The following is a 19191-nucleotide window of genomic DNA, read 5'->3' as shown; positions in this document are numbered from 1 at the left end:
TCTGAACAGAGGATGCCAAACTCAATTCTAAGAAACAATCCAGAGCTGGCAGCAATTTGCTGTACGGTAACAAATGAAGCTGGCCTTTTACTGTGTTCCCTTTCAGTGGCACCCTTGCTCAGAGGGAACCCCCTCAGCAAAGGCATTGCTGGCTTTATGAAGGCACTGACATGGGGACATGCCTGCAGCCCGTCCAGCTGCTGCCCCACGCTGCTGGCTGCAGCAGGTACCTCTGGAAGGTGCATGTGGACAGGGGCAGCACACAGCAATATCCAGCACTCTCCCAGCCTCTGGGAATCAGTGCGAGATTCCCAAGGCAGAGGTGGGCTCTTTGCCTATATGACAGCGATATAACCTCTATTATGGGCTGAACATAGGTGGGAGGCTTTTTCCCCGCACTGAGGAGGGTCAGGGCATTGGCTTCCCACATCTGGCTGCACACTGGGACCTGTGCTCTGATCTTGCCCTTTAGACACTTAGCAAATGTTTAACAGAGAAAGAGCCAGCAGTGTCCGAACCGCCTTGGCGTTTCAAAGGGCAGATACCAGCAGGTGCAGCTGCATTTCCAGGCAGCTGGATGCTGCTGAGGAAGCTCTTTTCCCTATCAATGTGTGGGCATCTCCACTTCCTCCACATGAGCCGGAGGTAGGGCTCCTTCTGCCGCTGTAAAGCCATGCACAGGACTGCCTTGGGGCAGTCACAAGGCTCCTGCCACAGCCTACAGTGCAGACGCAGGCAGTGGGGAGCGACTGCAGGGAGTGAAGGTTGAATCCACCTTTAGGATGGGGATGGTTTCAAGACCCACGTTTTGCACCCTCCGAGTAGATCTCCTGAGGTGCTCCAGGAGCCACATGAAATGAAAGAGTTCCTGCTGCAGCGGGGAGCAGCTACACAGAGGTGGACGGGCAGGGTCACAAGAGGGTGCCTTTGTGTGGATCCACATCCAGGCAAAGAAGAGCAGGGGATGCTTGGGAGAAAAGCCTGCGGAGAAAGAGACCATTTGCCCCATGGGGAAACTGAGACAGGGAAGCAAAGGGATGTCCCAGGTCAAGTCTCAGGTCCATACCAGAGAGAGACCTGCTTGATTCACAGGTCAGCGGTCACCCCTCTGCAGCACACTAGTGCGCACTGACCAACCAAGGCCAAGCACAACATTTTGGGGATGTTTTCTCACCTGAATCAATCCAGGCCCCACGTCAAACTCACCAGTGGAGTCAGGATGAAAACCAAGACCCTTTTCACAACAGGAGTCAGCCTGTAGTGGCTCATCTGGAATTTCATTGTGGTACCCACAACGTCTCCCTCACTTGGACCACCACAGGAAAAAAGCAGTCAGACCAACTCAGTCCCCCCTGTCACAGCAAGAGCTGCACTCTCTTTGCTTGCAAAAGTAAAACTGCACTGACTTATTGTCATCACACTCCATCCAACACCTTCAGCTCTCAAGCAGGCTGAGTTTGGACAGAAATGTCCTATAATTAAATTGCCTTCCCTCTAAACTAGTGATAATTATTTTCAAGTCAGCTTTGACTGCATTCTGATTAAAGTCATACAGAATAAATCCGGACAGCTGTATCTCATGTTCATGTGTTTGGAACCAAACACTCTGATGTGCTTTTTCCTACCGGTTTGCAAAACAGCACATGCAGATTACACTGCTCTGAAAGGACTTTAAAGACATTCATGAAATGCTCAGATCACAGCGAAATGGGCTGGTCCCCTCTGCAGAAGTTCTTCCAGTTGACTCAGAGGGATGAATAAACGTTTTCTGGGAACTCTCCAGGTCCTGAGTCATTTCAGCCTGGAGTAGGTGCTGAGGGCATGAGACTTCCCTAAATTCCAGTCCAACTCCCCAACACTCACAGAACAGCAGCAGCTCTTAAGAAACCTGCCACTACTTAGCCTGCACCTTTCCAACAGCCAGCAACAGTAGCTGAGAGGTGAGGGTCTATTTCTATCAACCCTTGTTTGTGTTCCTCAGCCAGGACCATGATTGCTCTCCCTGTATAAACTGCAAGAATGCGGGGAGAGAAACCTCTCATACCAACCCTCTGATACCAGGGGCTGCTTTGCTTTCTGACCCTCTCTACATCTTTCCCACTTTTGTGGATATTGCACCATTTTCCTTAGGCCTTTCCACAGCCCGGTGGGTTGTATGGATCCTACTTACAACTTCTGCAGCAAGGCAGACACAGCATCAGTGAAGATACTGCAGAAAGCTGATTGTTCTTCACCAGATGTCCGGGAGCATTCCTGCTTCTTCTGTCATACCTGGTGTCTTGCACAGGTCTGTCCCCACCGGGGGACAGCAGAGACTTCAGTGCCCTGATGGTGAAGGGATGTCCCTAGCTGCTCCATAGCTGGGCACAATGCTTATCGCAGGAAATTGGGCTTTTCGCTGGTGTAACCGCGGGTAAGTAGGGCAGGAAGGGAGGCAGGAAATCTGAGTGCGAAGCAGGAGAACAGCAGTGCAAACAAAAGAGCAAAGCACTAGTGGGAAAAGAAAGTTAAAGTAAAGTAAAATAAGATGAAGTAAAATACAAAGTAAAATGCAAAGTAAAATGCAAAGTAAAATACAAAGTAAAATACAAAGTAAAATACAAAGTAAAATACAAAGTAAAATACAAAGTAAAATACAAAGTAAAATAGAATAAAATAAAAAGACAGCAAAAAGCAAAGCATATTGAGACCATGCTCGGAGCAATGAGGATCTGTGTAGCTAGCAGCTGTTCCAGAGTGAAGCACATACCAACCCTTGTGCTTGCATTTTTGTGTTTTAAATGTCAAGCTATATCTAAACACTTTATTCTAGCTGCTTCAACTACCTCCTCCCTTGAAACTTGTTTAAAACCAATGTCTGAGATCCTGGGGATGTTTGTGTCTAATGCTCTGCTACTTTCTGTAACACCACAGGGCTCTCTTTGCTTCAGATCTGCAAGAGGCCAACTGGTCTGTTCAAACAACTTATGCTCTGCTCTTATCAGCTCCTCTAGAAGGTTCTATTTGCTTCTAATGATGTGGCTATACAAAGTCTAACCTGCAAACTAAAGAAACCCCCCTGCAGGATAAAGTAAAACCAAATACTAAAGCTGGAGATGTCTGGTAACAAACCATTGTCTGATGACTCAGTCTCTCAGCCTTGCTCATTTACCTATCTACACGAAATGTATCTTGAGGAAAACAGGTTTAACTTCTTATTAAAATCAGGAGGAAACATCATCAAAGCAAAGACCACAGGCAGGATATTGTACTGGAGATAAGAGGAACTAATAGAAAGCAAGCCCTTTTGGCCCAAACAGCATTTCTATCTTGTAAGACAGACAAAGCCTGGACTTTGGTCAGTGCCAGGCAGCTGGACAAGCACTCTGCAAACAGAGCAGGTTTGCAAGGGCTGCACAGCCTGAGCCATTAGCTTATTTATGGTGAAGGAGCCACAGAAGGGTTTGAAACACAGCAGCACTCTGCTGATGGGAAAGAGCTGACGTCTTTTCTCCAGCCCTGCTAAAGGCCTTTCCCTCCTTGGTTTTCAGTGCCTGCTCTCACCAGACAACTCAGCATCACCCTCACTGCTTTTCCTTCCACACCTGACATCATGGACTGTTTGCCCTGAGAAGGACAGAAAAGTGCTTTGCTCTCTGCCAAGCTGAGCCACTCACCTGCTCTTTAAAGTCCTGAACAGACCCTTAACTTCTGGTCCAAACCTGTGTCTTGTTTCCCCCACACCTCATCCAGTTCCTTCTGGACATGTCCCCATCTCATCCTCATCACTGAAGTGAGTGCCAAGAGAATGTTGGCAGAGCTGCAGACCAGGGCTGACATCACCCATGCACTCTGAGTCAGCATCTGCTGGATCATAGTAAGAACTTCCCTTTGGGAGCTAATGCTGCAGGATCCTTAGATCTAATGTTTGGCTGGAGACAGGCAAGGGGAGAGTGGGAGAAACAATAAGTCCATTCCAGAGCCTCCCACAAGGAGCAGCTGGATTGTAGAGCGCAACTGTGCATGGGGAAATTCCTTTCAGGAATAAGACCCTTTCCCTTCATTCAATTTTTATATGGAGGGATACCAGAGCAAGGGACACTGTCCTTTCCTTGCAAAACAAGGTCTCTGCATGCTCAGATCTAGCCAGGAATAACAGCTGGGCAGGTCATCTGTTTAATGATGAGCTCCCACAATGCAGGCTTGGAGAAGGCACAGATCATGGCTAATCTTGATGACCTGCTTCAAGGTATGCTTGCTTATTGAAAACATTTTGGTCTCCTTCATCACTCTCACCTTCCCTTCCAGCCTTTCCCTCCATCTTGAGAGTGAAGGACGGGCTGAGAAACAGCACACAATTGCCTCAGCGACACTGGAAGCGCTAAATAGTGCGAATGGTCAAAACACAACCGCAAACTGCTTAAACTCAGTTTTCCCTCAAGTGTTTATTAGTCAATAAAAATTCCCTGGCCTCCTTTTCCCATTGCTTAACTGGAACAAACAATAAGGACCAGCAGTGACCACAGACCAGTAGCCATTTTTCATAGCTTATGCTTAAATAAAATGAAGCTTTCCACTACTCACTGCAGAATTAAACTGCAGAACCCACTATCAGATGGTGCAGAGATCAAGAGGGTAAATGAGTTCAACAAGGGGCCCAGCAAGCTCACGGAAAGCTTTGTTGGCAGCTGTTAAAGCTGATGGGCTGACTGCATGCCTTTGCCAAAACATCTCTTTTTGGCAGAGATCAATGGCACAACCAGAAGGGGAATTCTGCACTTACCAGGTTATACTCTGCCATGGACATCTGCTCCTGCCCACTGTTGGAAGTAAAATACTGGGGTAAATAGCTCTTTGGACTCTTATCATGAACTACAGAAATATATACTATACATACTTATATATGCTATGCAACATATATAACTCTATATAGTTATATATACTATATATAGCATATATAGGATACTAGATATAGTGTATATAACCACTATATATACACTAGTTATATATATATATACAGTAATAGTATATATAATACATACACTTTATATAGTTATATAGTTGTATGTGTATATTACTAGTTATATAGTTCTATATATTACTACATTACTATAATAGTTATGTAACATAAATATAATGGGTTTATAATAGAGCAGTTATATACACTAGTTATGTATGAAACTAGTACGTATACAAATATATACATGCTACAGCATATAGTATATTTGCTATGCATACTGTACTATATGCACAATACATAGTAGATAGCATATTATATACTATATGCTATAGTATATATGCAGTTAAATATACTAAGTATATATAACGACATAGATGCACACTATGTATAGCTACACTCTGGTGTAATTACGTATATGGACTCCTTTGATCCGGCATTAACTCTCATTCTTTTGGGTTTTAACTAAATGCAACCCTAACAAAGAAGAACAGTTTGTGCAAGATGAGATTTTTGCTGACTATTTTGAAACAGCATTTATTGCAGCTTATTGAAACAGTGGTTCAGAGTCTGCAGGTCTCTGTCTGCTTTGTGGATACTGGTTCCTAGAAATTACACATTTCTCCTCATGCTGTGGGCAAGCGTCTCCACCTCCTTCATGAAGCGCAGGCACAGCTCTTCCTGCCATGGCAGAGCTACGCACTGTACAGCCACTGGCAGCCCCACAGCTCCTTCCACAGCCTGCAAAACATAAGCATGGTGCTGAGTCAGAACACCTGGGGAAGTACAAGAACGAACATTGTCCTTTGACATTAGAGCACCTCCCGTATGAAGACGGGCTTAGAAAGTTGGGGCTGTTCAGCCTGGAGAAGAGAAGGCTGCGTGGGGACCTCATAGCAGCCTTCCAGTACCTGAAGGGGGCCTATAGGGATGCTGGGGAGGGACTTTTCATCAGGGACTGTAGTGACAGGACAAGGGGTAATGGGTTAAAACTTAAACAGGGGAAGTTTAGATTGGATATAAGGAGGAAGTTCTTTCCTATGAGGGTGGTGAGGCACTGGAATGGGTTGCCCAAAGAAGTGGTGAATGTTCCATCCCTGGCAGTGCTCAAGGCCATGCCTTGGGTGACATGGTCTACTATAAGGCATCCTTGTCCATGGCAAGGGATTGGAACTAGATGATATTAAGGTCCTTTGCAACCCAAACCATTCTGTGATTCTATGACATTATAGGAAGAGAAGACAAAGGAAGACATGCACAGGGCAGTGTCAGGCTGAAGTACACCAGCCTACCTGCACTGCATGCAAGGTAGTAACATGATGTATACAAACTGCACTACTAAACAAGCTCCCACTGTCATCAGATGTAGACAAGCCTCAGGTCAATGTACCAGAGGTGTCACTGTGCCAGTCTTAGTCTTCAGCTAACACTTAGCTCTTTCCTCACTGACCTCTTTCAGCCTCTTATCCCAAGGGTCTCCATAGTGCCCTCGGTAACGCTTCAGTTCTTCTTCATCAGCTCTTGTGACTGTGCTGACCGGCACCACCCCAGCAGGGAAGTCTAAGACATTGTATAAATTGGTATAGGAGGTCGCAGCTGGAAAAGATCACACAGAGAATGCAGAAAGGCAAAACTGAGTGTGCTGGGCCAGCAATGACTGTCAGATGATAATTTGGGTTGCACAAATTGCAGACTGCAGTTGCTGGATGTGAAGAGACCATGAAAACACACTGCTTTCAAAGGGACTTCTGGTGGAGAGGTTTGAACCACAGGCTCACATGGCTGCTGAGAACAGAGAGAGACCTATCCCTTACCTATCAGTCAGCTGGAGGGGCAGATACGAGTATTTGATCGGATTCACAGTCTGTGTCTATGTCTCACATATCCCAGGGAAAAATCCCGGCTATTTTTTCCAGATGCCCAATTCTGTAACACCATCCTGGGGATTTAGGATCCCAAAGGACCATTGCCAGGGGGATGAAGGACTCCGGCTGTTTGTTGGAAGCTATAAAACTATTGCCTTTTTCTGCAAGTCACAGGCAATGAGCTTTTCTGCTGCTTGCAGTCTTTGGTAATGTAAGATGTCCACGTTCAGAAGAGCTTGGCCTTCTACTAAAGTCTACCACCCCTCTGACAACTCTCCTCACAGCCGCCTTCTGCTGCAAGAATAGCTCCTCTTTCTACATGCAGGGAAAACTCACCCATGGATGACTGGGACAGACGTGCCACTAATTGCTGCCCCATAATAATCCAAACACCTGATGGAGTTGGGTGCATGGGAAGACCCACGCTGGGGAGACCTTCCCCAGAGGGAAGACCAAGCACCACACATGAGGCATGTCCAAGAGACAGAAACACCTTGCTCCAGCTCTGCCCACAAACACCACCATGGATGCATCCAGAGGCACCTCAATGGAGATTACCAAATAGCTTCCCAGCATAGCCATGGTTAAAGGCTGGCCCCAATGCAGGACAAAGAATCACGTCCAGCTTCAGCTTCCTCCATTTGACAATGAATTCAGTGCGGTAAGCCTAGGAGGAAAGACAGAGAAGACAAACAATATCTGTTGGACAGCAGTGGCAGATCAATGTCCTATGGCACAGAAAAGGGAGGACAAAAACCTTCCCGGATACAACCGAAATGTAAAATAAAATCTGGAATGTGCTTTAAAAGAGCCCATGGATTTTGTTCTTCCATCCTTAGGATTCCTGTCAGAATACCATGTGCTGCCCTGAACTAGATATTAATGCTAGGTGGGCATTTCAGAGTTGGTTTATTCAAGTATTAATCCAATCCTTCATATGAACAGTTTTGTCTTTGAATTTCATTGAATGGAGATCAACAATAGTTTGTCTAGCTGACTAAAAAGTCAAGTTTCCTAAAGGCTTTGTTATTTTCGTAGGAGAACCTAGAAGATGTGAATTCAAAGTACTTTCACAAAACCTTTCATGCTGCGTCAGGATACAGGTAAGTAGAAGCAGCAGCAAGAGAGCAAGGCAAGCCTAAACTCTTCCCCTTGCAGTGCAGGCAGCACAGATTCAGGCTTGGACTACAGATCTAAGAGATATCTAGCTTTGTAGCCTGGGTAACCACAGCTTTGCTGAACATCAGGCGATGAATGAATCCATCCCCAAAGAGCTGTTCCACTTTGTCTTAGTAAGTAGACACAGATGGACCACAGCATGGTGGCTTCTGCAGCCGTATTCTGGTTACAGGGACGCATTTGGCCTGTGGTCCAGCCCCTGTTCTGCACAACTCCAAGTGTTTTGCACAAGGGTCTTCCACATCTCTCAGAGAGCCCCAGCCACGAGGCTGTTTTAGTCTGACCTCAGTTTCCATCTGCAGTCTGACATCCTTCCTGCTGACAGGGGAACAAAGGAGATAGGTTTCCAGGAAACACTCTCAATGCAGCTAACCTGATGGGTTTGTTTTGAGAGAAAAGCTGTTTTCTGGCCAAAAGTTTTGAATCAGCTCTTGGTTGCAGATGAAAAAATGTGAATATGAGTTCACTGAAGAAAACAATTTAAAGTATCTCCGAGGCCAGCAAGCCTCTTAAAGAGTTTTCTTTTTGGTTAGATTTGGAGGGGTTTTGTTTGCTTGTTTGCTTTTTGTGGTTGGGTGTTTTGTACGTGTGGTCTGGGTGGGGGAGAGGAATCTGTTTTCATCTAAAAAACCCCAAGCCCATTTCCTTCCAAACACTCACATCTGCACAGTGACCAGACAGGTTTTTCCTCTGCCCTATAATGTCAGACCTGCTGCAAGTAAGCAGCATGTCCATTGAGTGACTGGCAGTGATGGAGGCTCTGTGGTGCAGGATGCAGGCATGATTCTTCTCAGGGAGGGCTGAGAGGGTGCCCCAGGGAACATAGATCCTGCCTTATGGGAGGGAACCAAAACAGCTCGGCTTTGTCAGCCTTGCAAAACACCAGCTGAAAGGGGATACAACTGCTCTCTATAAATAGATCAAGGACAAGGGAGGCAGTGGAAAATACCAGAGAGGAGAAGTTCTATTTAAGCGCAAGGACAGGAATAAAACGAGGATACACTGGAAGTGAATAAACAGCACAGGGAATATGAAGGTTTCCAACCATCAGAGCAGAGAGGAGCCAGACAATAAAAAATAACAAAGCAAGCATAAACAATCAGAAAACCCAACTGGTTTTAAAGAGGGACCTGCACAGTGTGTGGGCAGCACTGGACTCAGTTGGCCAGGAGAACACTTCCTGTCCTATGTTCCTGATCCCAAATGAGATCATATGGAATCCACCTAAGCCAAAGAGTTCACAGCCACAGTTTCTGACTGCCAGGGTCTCTGCTGGATAGCTCAAGCATGGTCTTAGCTTGTGACAATAGCACCTAATGTCTGAAATGAAGGATTTGCACCAAGAGACATCTTTAGTGGCTGTACTTATGTTTTTCCTGCTTAGAAAATGCAGGGCAAAGGATAATCTTTCTTCCCCATCCTCCACTAACAGAGACCTCCACATCTATTGCCTTGAGCTCTTAGCACTTCTTGCAAAGCTTGACTTTCAAAGAGCCTAGCTGCTTTATTTCCACCTGATCCATTTCCAACCCAGGATTCATCACAGAGCTCAAAGCAATTGCTTAGGAACTTCAGGGATCCCTCACTATATTTAGTAAGGAAAAAGGAAAAAATACCAAACTGACATTACCTCCACTGCTCCATGCTGATCCCAGAGGTTTTTGGCAGACCTGGAAAGGCGACAGAGTTAATCAGCTTTGGGACTGCGGCAACAGAGCACAATTAACAACATGCAGTCAGCCCACTGTTATGGAAACTGTGGGAGCCTTCTGGGAACAAGGTAAAGTGTCACCCGGATGGTTCCACTGGGCTCACATGTGCTTACAGATACAGCAAAAGAGCTTATGTTAAAAGCATGCCACCATGCCTTGGGGCTTTAGCACTTAGACAAAGATCATGGCAGCTCTTCCAAATTCACTTTGGAAGTGAAAAACTCCCATTTTGGTGTGTCTCTGTCTCTTTTGGAGGGGCAGGTACTTCACACCATGATGCACTTGCATGCAGAGACCTCTGTTCAACTTGGCACCTGATGCTCTGGGTACCAGAATCCACCTGATGGGGAAAGTAGCCTGTATCTCTCTGTGCTGATCTCCATAACCCTGCCATGATGAGGATCCTTGAGCTCTTAAAATAATCCCCGGTGGCATAAGAGAACAGTGTGCTAAACCCAAGTGGTGCTGAGGCAACACACATTCATCTGGCTCAGCCTGTGCTGCACAGCCCTGTGACGGGGCTTTGTGCACAGCCATGTACCCACATGAACCAGTGCGTGCACAGATGTGCATCCCCTTTCTCTAGAGCTACTTCAGCGTGTCTTACCCCACTCCACAGAGAGCACTGAGATCCCGAGCGATTCTTGGGTACTTTCAGAGGGAAGAGGAAAAACTTGGGATTAGTCAACAACAACGCAGCTGAAATAGCTGGCTACCATGGGATTGCACTTTGGGCACACTTCTTGTCCCAGCAGATGTGGCTCTGAAGAACAGGTATGGTTTTTAGTGAAGGGGTTTTACTCCCACATTAATTTATACATTCGATCACAACAACCCACACCAATAAGGCTCTAGGACGCACTGCTAACCTTGGAGAGCATCTTTGAGGATGATGTTTCAATACGTGCTAGTGGTACCCATTCTCTTGGAGCCCAATCTTTATGTGGCTCATGAGTTCCTGAAATGGATCATATTTTGACATCCCCACGCAAAACTCCCACAGAAGTCTGTCAGACCCACTTGATAAGTTCAGCCTGGGTTTAGGGACTAAGTGTATTTGAGTGTATTTCACTATGAAGCCCATCAGGCACTTAGCATGAAGCAGCAAAGCACTGCCAGAGGGGAGCAGTCTATCTGCCCGCGTGCAGAAAATTCCCCACCTTGCAGATTTCCTGTAACACAGACGAGACTCCTCCACACACTTACTATGGGTTTCAGAATGATAGCAAAGATCCTTTTCACCAGAGCAGGAAGCCTGTAAGTGTTGAACTGGGATTTCAGGGTGGGATCCACAATGTCTCCTTTGCTGGAAGAGCAGAGAGTGAAGGAGTCAGGACAAGCCTTCCGTGCCAGAGCTGCAGCAACAACAGTGCTGTTTCCAAAGCAGGGTTTGTCTTAGAGGGGAGTTGGTAGAAGACAAAACCTGCCTGTTTTAATCTAAAACACTGCTCAAAAGATGTTGATGTAGGGTTTAGATGCTCAGGTATAAATGCTCACTGCAAAAGCTGTCAGTGTCATAAAGGCTCTGGAGAGCTTTGCAGTGATGGGACCACATAAAACCCTGGGCATGTTTCACCATGAAGCGAGGGAGTGGCAGGGTGGGTATTTTGGTCCGTAGCCAGTGCCAACTCATTGCACCTCCGTAGGAAGTTTAGTAATGTGTGATGTTTCCCATGTCCCAAGGATTAATCACACACAAAACCAGTTGCCACAGCACTGCTGACATGTGTTATGTTATCACCCTACCCCGTTATCCGTGCGTGCCAACCGCTCTTGTAACGTAGTTGCTGCTCATGCTGAATTCATCCTTTCAGATATTGCTCCCCAGCTGCTCATTACTCAGTTTTCACCCACATGAACATAAACCACTGGCTATCAAGTGCCAGGTCTCCTGGCCCACACTGAAATGGGGTTTTTACTCACAAGCAGTCCACCAGGTGAACACCACCATCCGAGAAAATCCCTCTGGTGAACAGCTCATCTACCATGTAGTCGATGTTGGGTGGTACAAAGGGAACAAGCTGCAACAAAACCATCCCCATTCGAGAAGCAACAAAGACCAATGATTCAGAGCCCTCTCTCTACAGCCCTGCCTCACTGCTGAGGTGAGGGGGAAGCAGTGGGAAGCTTAGGCCCTCCTTGCTGCTGTATTTCAGACCCTGCTTTCAAGGGGACCTGGCTTGGCACCATCTGCCCACTGTCCTTTCCCATTTCCAAAGCATTAACACGTATTGTGACCTTCCACAGGCTCCGTTCCTTCAGTCATTAAAGAAGGATTTCTAGAGTCTTCAAAACACCAAGTACTTTTAATATGCATCATTGGAACAGCTCCCATATAGAAATCCCCACTGGTGGAACCACAGGGTAGTTTAGAATAGAGGAGGTCCCCAGAGGCTCAACTGCTCCAACCCCCTTCCCACTTACCCACCAAGACATCTGTAAACCGCATTTAATGGCTGAGGGAGCATGGAAACTGCTGTGAGGCTGATATTTATGGGAACACTGAATACGATGAAAAAAAACAGTGCTTTAGAAAAGGAATGACTTAGATATAGGAAGGTGATTCTCTTGTCTGCTAGGCAAGGATTATAAGCAAGGTCGCTTTGGTTTGGGAAGCAAGCTGTTGCATTTGCCTTCCTCTTCATGATCCTTGCAGCAGAAAGGGATGGTCCCTGATTTATGGGCAGCAAAAGCAGAATTGGGAAGTGACTTGTCCTAACTTTATGAGGAGCAGGATAACAGCTCCAGGCAACCACAGGCACGAAAACCCACCGTATGCCCTGCATCCTGGAGGAGCTTTCTTGTCTCCTGGATAGCTCGTTTCATGCTGGGTGAGGGTTGGAAGTAGCCATCTCCTTCGTAGTATCCAATCCGAAGTGGCTTTGAACTGGTGTAAACCTGTGAGAAGAAAAGCCATCACTTGCACCCATGAGACATACGAGATTGGACCATTCCCAGGGGTTATGGAAGCAGCAGCTGAGGTGCCCCGAGCTGGAGGAATGATGGGAGCAGTAGGGCTGGTGGAAAGCAGTGCTGTCCAGTTCATAGATCTGTAGCAGCGGTCCTTGGTATGGCCTTTCTGACAGCACCTCCTGCCCTGTGAACATGTCCCAGCTTCGAGATAGCAGGTATGACAGCACCTGTACAGACCACACGTGTGGGATGCCTGGCATGGACAGAGGTCAGGGGCCTGGTCCTCTGGGGTAAGAGACTGGTCTGTATTGTCTGGGTGTCAGGGACAACTAAAACGTCCTAGAATCCTGGGACCTGAGCCAGAAAGACATGATCAGATGGCAAAGCAGAAAGCTAATGGCAGAGGTCAGTGATTTCAATCATGCTCTCTAATTAAAGGTGTGAGAGGTGAATTTCTCTCATCAGTAGAAATAAGCTCCTTTAGGGACTGGTCCAGGATGGAGCCAACAAGCCTGTTTTGGACATCACTGGGATGGGAAGGGATCAGTATCTGGCAGGTCTCATCGCTACAAGCCAACCCTGCTATGTGGCTGCTTCCTGTGGTTGCTCATGCTGTGTCCTCTGTCCAAAAGGGCATTTGCTTCCCTGGGTCCTTCACTATCTTGAAACACGAAAACAGATCGGAATCTCCTCAAGGTCTTACTTCTGTTGTTGGGAAAATAGAGACATGGGATTGCCTCTGGGCCTTACCTCCTCATTGAAGGGGATGGGGGGCACAGTGGGGTCCAGCCGGAACATCTCCTCACAGAGCAGCGCCTTCATACAGAGGGCCAGGCTGTCCACATCCCTTGCCATCGGCCCCAGTGCCGGCACCACTGCAAGCAAAGAGGTCCTGTCACTGCAGGAAGATGAGCTGGCGCTGCCTCATAGTTACTGGTAGGGGTCCAGCATGGAAGAGTTTAGGTCAGGCTGGGGAAGAGGAATGGGAACCAGTGTAATGTGCAAGAAGTGACAGCTGAGTGAGTGGCCATGAGACACAAAATTGAGCAAGCACATCTGCTGGCATTTCAGCAGTAATAGGAGATGTAAAAAGCAAAGGTTTGATGGTAATAAGATGTCATCTGCATGGACTTACCTGATTCCATTCCTATGATAGGAGAAACAACACCCAGTTTGCTAGGAACATAATGGGAGAAGCAGATTAACTTCTTACTGTAAAGCAGGCCACCATGATGAGTTGCAGGGTTTCGATTTGGGAAGTGTTGGGACGTACCTGATCCTGTTGCCTGTGGGTTTGAGCCCACACAGCCCACAGAAGCTGGACGGCAGGCGGATGCTACCAGCTACATCTGACCCAATGCCCAGGATGGAGCCTCCCCCTGCAATCAGAGCTCCCTCTCCTCCTGAGGAGCCGCCGGGGCTCTTCTGGTGGTTGAGAGGGTTCAGTGTCTGGCCAAAGATGAGGTTGCTGCAATCATAGCTGGGGAGAAGATGAGGAGCAGGTCAGTGCGGTAATCCTGTCTCTGCAAGCCGTAAATACAGGTCACAGAGCATCTGTGCAGGGATGAGTGTGGAATTAAGCCCAGCAGGTAGCACCAGCATGAAGATTTGTTGGGACGGCTGAGTTTAAGAAAAAAAGAGGTATCAAATGCACAGAAATAATTTGAGAGTGAAATGAACTCAACACGCACGATTGGCTTGGACAAGGTTAGGCGCCTGTGTACGTGGGCCCACCCTCCGAGATAGCAGGGGTCACGTATCATAGTGTTTTCACGAAGGCAAACACGCAATTACTTTATCATCGTCTGTGGGACGTTGGTTCTCACGAAGGGGATTGCCCCCTGGTGCTTTAGAACCTGGACGATGACGCTGTCTTCTTCCTTTACTTGGCCCAGAAACTTCACCATCCCTCCAGAGGAGATGTGGCCCTTGGGGGTGGGAAGCAAAGCTCTGTAAGTATGGAAAGATGCTCTTCGGATCTGCGACAATAACAGACACAAGCCCTGATGCCTCCTGTGTCAAAGTTCCCACCTAGCTTTTCTCACAAGCAGAACAGCATTTGAGTAGCCCAGGGAAAACCAGACCAGAGCAAGTGAGAAATTTCGGCATAAAACAAAACTTCCATCAGAAGAAAGGCAGGTTTGCTGGTCTCATGGTATTTGGTCCAGAACATTCTTATCTGAGGGAACCCTTAGCCGGTCCTGATGAGACATCCTGGCCTGTTCCCACCCCTAGGCCAAGAGGCACGGGAATTAGAGATGTACCTTGCAGTCAATGTGCTCCTTGATGCTGATGGGAATGCCATAGAGCAGCCCCTTCTCCTTCTGATTCTTCAGTTTCTGGAGTTGATCTTCACAGCCATGAACGAAGTCTGTCACACAGTTCACCTCCCGAGTCACCTCCAAAGCCTCTCCAGAGCAGAGAAGTGCATTGAGACAGATGAATGGAAGGGAGGCAGGCAGGCAGGCAGGAAGGAAACAGTATTTAAATTGAGTTTTTCAGGTGAAAGTTCAGTCTCCTCAAGCCTCCATTATTCAGACCTTACTTACAAACTTCAGATATTTCTTGCTGCAATAATTGTCTGGATCTCTGTCATGCACATGCACCCATAAACACCCTTCAGACATCACATTATTGACAAGTTGTAACCTTCAGCATTGCTGGTTCTCTCAGCAAATGAGCTGGGCTTTAATTTGAAAGCCCCCACTGCAGAAGAGCCCCGCAGCATCTCTCCCATGCCAGAGGTATCACTCACTTTGCCCATATAGGTGTAGAGGACGCTTTCTGGGGACAGGGAACCATCCTTCAGCTTCTCCACCAGCTCCACCATTGTCAGGGAGAGGATTTGTGCAGTCTGGGTGCCTGGGTTCTGCAACAGGCAGGAAGTTGGGTGCAGAGGGATGAAACCAACAGAAGAGGCTGTTGTTGAGGCTGCAAATACCCGATTCTAACACGTGCCCAGCAATGACCTTGAATGGGAATTTAGGAGACGTTTCCTGTAGAAACGCAGGAGTCCCACATGGCGCTGTGTGTGCTGGAGTGGGGAATGTGCTGACGGGGAATCTGTGGAGTCTTAGTTCATAAACACAGAACCAAATAGGCAGAAAACGGGTGCTTGACTGGAGAGCTGCGTGAACCCATAGGAGAGGTTTGACCTATCTGTGTTTACTCACAGATGTGAGTGTGTGCTGAAGAGTTCAACCGGCCAAAGTTTAACAAAATTTATCATAAACATGGGGGAAAAAAAGGGTGGGGGCTGTTTGCAGCCTCCCCTCCCCAAGAAAACAATAGCTGTAGGCATTTATCATAGGTTTAAGACAAATCCCATGTCCAAGGACCTGACCTCCTAAAATCCAGGTACTTCTTTACCCAAGCACGGGCAGGAGGAAATGGCTTTTGGTTACCCATGTGCAGATGCTGGAGAGATGTGAAGCCCACCCCTGCTTGTACTTTGAGGATCCTGGGGCAGGCAGGTCCCTGTGGAATGGCAGAGGTAAGGAGGATGGGAGAGGAAAGGCTTAGCAGTAGGGATGGATGAGGAGAAAAGGGCATGGGGAAGTCTGGGGTGGTGATCTGACTCAGAGGATCCCAAACTCCATCCTTCATCCTCAGGATTCCCTTAACAGGTCTATATTAAGAAATACTTCCTTTAGGCTGTCTTTATAGGAGGTCTTTTTGTGACAATGGAGGGTGGTGAACCTCCAGAGAATTTGTGACGATCCAAAACGTGCACATGCCCTAAGCCCCACTCAAAGAGGGATCTATCAGCGCTCCATTTCTTTAGTTATCCCAAATACAATCCCTTCCTCCCACACATACTTTCCCCCAAAGTACCTCTTGCTTAAACCTGTGAGCTGCCTTCTCCATTCGCTCCAGGGCCAGGTCCCGTGCCCTCCTCGCCTCCTTCATCTTCTGCTGGATCTGCCTACGTTCCAGCCACTTTATCAGCACAACAGCAGCTACTGAGCTGCACAGCAGCGCAGAGAGGGTGCGAGGGTCTCCCCACGATGCATCCAGGACCTGCCACAGTCGCTCTTGGGTCATGATTCCTCTCCCAGTCTTTCCCGTTCCAGTCCAGCTACAGATACTTGGGTCTGCTGCCTTCCCCTAAGGAGGGCTGATGAATGCAGACTGCGCAATCCAGCTGTGCAAGATCAGTTCTGAAGCAGAGCTGCATTATCAAAGTCCATGTTAACAAAGTCCAGGAGTGGACTTTTTACACCATGGACTTTACAGGGGCAGCCCGCTGGAGAAGCGCGGTGGCTCAGGCTGTAAAGCAGTGCGTTCTGCTCACGCTGGGTTAGGCGTGTCATGGTTTAAGCCCAGCCAGCAACCCAGAGCCAGGCAGCCGCTCGTTCACTCCCCTCCCTTCCTCCCTCTGCTCCCAAAGGGATGGGGAGGAGAATGGAAAGAATGTAACCCCCACGGGTTGAGATAAGAGCCACCCAGTAACTAAGGTATAACACAAACCACTGCTGCTGCCACCAGTAATAATAATGACAAGGGAAATAACAAGGGAAGAGAATACAGCTGCTCACCACCCGCCGACAGATACCCAGCCCGACCGAGCAGTGATCTTGTCCTTCCGGGTAACTGCCACCAGTTTCTATACTGGGCATGCCGTGCTGTGGTATGGAATACCTCTTTGGTCAGTTTGGGTCAGGTGTCCTGTCTCTGCTTCCTCCCGGCTTCCCCTCCTCCCTGGCAGAGCATGAGGCTCACAAAGTCCTTGGCCAGAGTAAACATTACTGAGCAGTAACTAAAACCATCGGTGTCATCAGCTCTGTTCCCAGGCTGTAAGTCAAAACCACAGCGCTGCACCAGCTACTAAGAAGGATTAAAATGACTGCCGCTGCTGAACCCAGGACAGGGTCATATCCCACAAAGCTGCGTTTCCCCAAGCCACTGCTGCTGCTATACCTGGCTACACAGAGGAGGCAGCTGGTAAACAAGCTAAGTCTGGGTTATCCCCACTACACCCATGTTTAATAATTAACTAGCACTTAAGTGCACTAACTAGAGGTGCTCTGCCATCATCTCTGTCCCCCAGGCAGCAGCATGTGCAGCCTTTTGAGCCTGGGACAACATAGCTCTGCTTGTCACGGGGAACCTGGAGCAGGGAGTGAAATTTCACCTACTGAAGAGCAAGGAGCTCAAAGAAGCAAGAGCATGAAGGTACAAGCAGGACACTGATTCTGGAAAGGCAGAGTGGAAGGAGCTATCAAAAGATGCCTCCAAAGAGTACGACTGCTGTGTCATTTCCAAACCAAACCCATTGAAATGCCTTCTGGGGGGTGAGCACTCCTGGGAAAGCCCCTGTGATGGACCCAGCATCCTATCTGCTCTCCAGTTTCTAATCCATGTTCGAGCCAGCAGAAAGCAAAGGAGCTGGACCACACAGCCTTATGAGCCCCTTGCCATGGAGGCATGGGACTGTCCCATGGCTTAGTGCAGAAAGCAGAGGCTGAAGAAATTAAGCTTCTCCCAAACCTCAAAGGTTGGCAAGCCCCCAAGGAAGGAGGTGGGGATGCCTCAAAGATCATTGCCAAGATGCAAGGCAACATTGCTGTATCTGGAGCGACGCTGGCTCTGCTCCAGGCACTACATTTAGCAGAGTTTGTAAGGAGGCTTCATCCAGGGTAATCATTGGTGTCTGGTGCAGCAGTTTTGTTTGGGGACCAGAATCCAGTGACCATCAAGCTATCGTGTTACCTTGCCTGTTACAGACATGTCCTGCGGGATTATTCCTGTGGCATCAGGGAGGGGAGCTTGGGAAAGAAGCAAGGCCTTGTGCTTACTGGAAAGGCGAGGAGGATCCCCCCTGTTTGGCCAGGACAGAGACAAAACCAGCCAAACAACCCAATGTGGATATCGCCCACTGTGGGGGATGTGGTCTTCACTGCCCCATCCCTGCCCTTCACACCAACCTCCCCCTGGGAGCTGCCAGCAGCTGGTCCCTTTTGGCAGCCTCAATCCCCAAAGCCACACAGCATCTTTGGCCCTGCTCAGTGCAGTGTGCCATGGCTGGCTGGAGGTCTTCACTCAGGGCTTCCAGTGTGTTTGCTGCTTCAGTTCCATTGGTATCTCCATCCTTTTGACTCCGGCACCCTGCCCACCTCAGTGCCAGGGGCAGAACAGTTAAACTAAAGAGAGTGATGCAGTGCTTGGCTCTCCAGGAGCATGGGTGAAGGTGGCATTGATTCTGCTGGGACAAGTTCCTCCAGGATTAAGTTTTAAATAGCAAACAGACAAACCCCATCCAGCATTTTCTGTGTGGGCAGGGAGCACCTGCAACTGGTTCAAACCTCACCCAAGCTCTTCTGGGTCTTGGCTTTACATAGCATTCAGTCCTGGGATGCCTGGAACTCACTCCCTCCTCCTTTCAAAGCTTGCTAACGAAGGATGAGGGTCCTAGGGGCTGCTTTCCCCTAAGCTGGGATCACAGAATCACAGAATCCCAAGGGTTGGAAGGGACCTAAAAAGATCATCTAGTCCAACCCCCCTGCAAGAGCAGGGTAACCTACAGTACATCACACAGGAACTTGTCCAGGCGGGCCTTGAATATCTCCAGTGTAGGAGACTCCAC

At 48.1% G+C, this 19191-nt stretch overlaps 1 protein-coding gene across 3 annotated transcripts; it reads right to left on the bottom strand.

The window, feature by feature from the left end:
• Nucleotides 1–5441: 5441 nt before the first annotated feature.
• Nucleotides 5442–17496, bottom strand: LOC136011525 (vitamin D3 hydroxylase-associated protein). 3 transcript variants are annotated; one of them, XM_065673426.1, is made up of 16 exons: nucleotides 17247–17496; nucleotides 16440–16776; nucleotides 15361–15474; nucleotides 14870–15013; nucleotides 14400–14533; nucleotides 13879–14085; nucleotides 13741–13781; nucleotides 13356–13480; nucleotides 12465–12590; nucleotides 11616–11713; nucleotides 10899–10998; nucleotides 10300–10343; nucleotides 9611–9650; nucleotides 7360–7468; nucleotides 6387–6532; nucleotides 5442–5677 (listed from the first exon to the last, which is right to left on the bottom strand). In XM_065673426.1, the coding sequence occupies exons 2-16, from the start codon at nucleotides 16647–16649 to the stop codon at nucleotides 5549–5551; spliced, it is 1767 nt and encodes a 588-aa protein (XP_065529498.1). In that variant the 5' UTR covers nucleotides 16650–16776; nucleotides 17247–17496; the 3' UTR covers nucleotides 5442–5548. The 3 variants fall into 3 exon arrangements, with proteins under 3 accessions (XP_065529498.1, XP_065529500.1, XP_065529499.1); XM_065673428.1 differs by lacking the exon at nucleotides 17247–17496 and adding an exon at nucleotides 17144–17207; XM_065673427.1 differs by lacking the exon at nucleotides 17247–17496 and having other exon boundaries at nucleotides 16440–16832.
• Nucleotides 17497–19191: the final 1695 nt, after the last annotated feature.

The sequence above is a fragment of the Lathamus discolor genome, chromosome 3, assembly GCF_037157495.1.
Source record: "Lathamus discolor isolate bLatDis1 chromosome 3, bLatDis1.hap1, whole genome shotgun sequence".
Taxonomy (NCBI): domain Eukaryota; kingdom Metazoa; phylum Chordata; class Aves; order Psittaciformes; family Psittacidae; genus Lathamus; species Lathamus discolor.
This window is presented reverse-complemented; position numbering and strand designations above follow the sequence as displayed.

Coding starts and splice junctions, on each gene's coding strand:
- LOC136011525 (XM_065673426.1), bottom strand. CDS start 16,649: ATGACCCAAGAGCGACTGTGGCAGGTCCTGGATGCATCGTGGGGAGAC. Junction 15,014..15,360: donor TCTACACCTATATGGGCAAA/GTGAGTGATACC, acceptor TGCTCTGGAGAG/GCTTTGGAGGTGACTCGGGA. Junction 7,469..9,610: donor ATCAGCATGGAGCAGTGGAG/GTAATGTCAGTT, acceptor CTTTCCTCCTAG/GCTTACCGCACTGAATTCAT.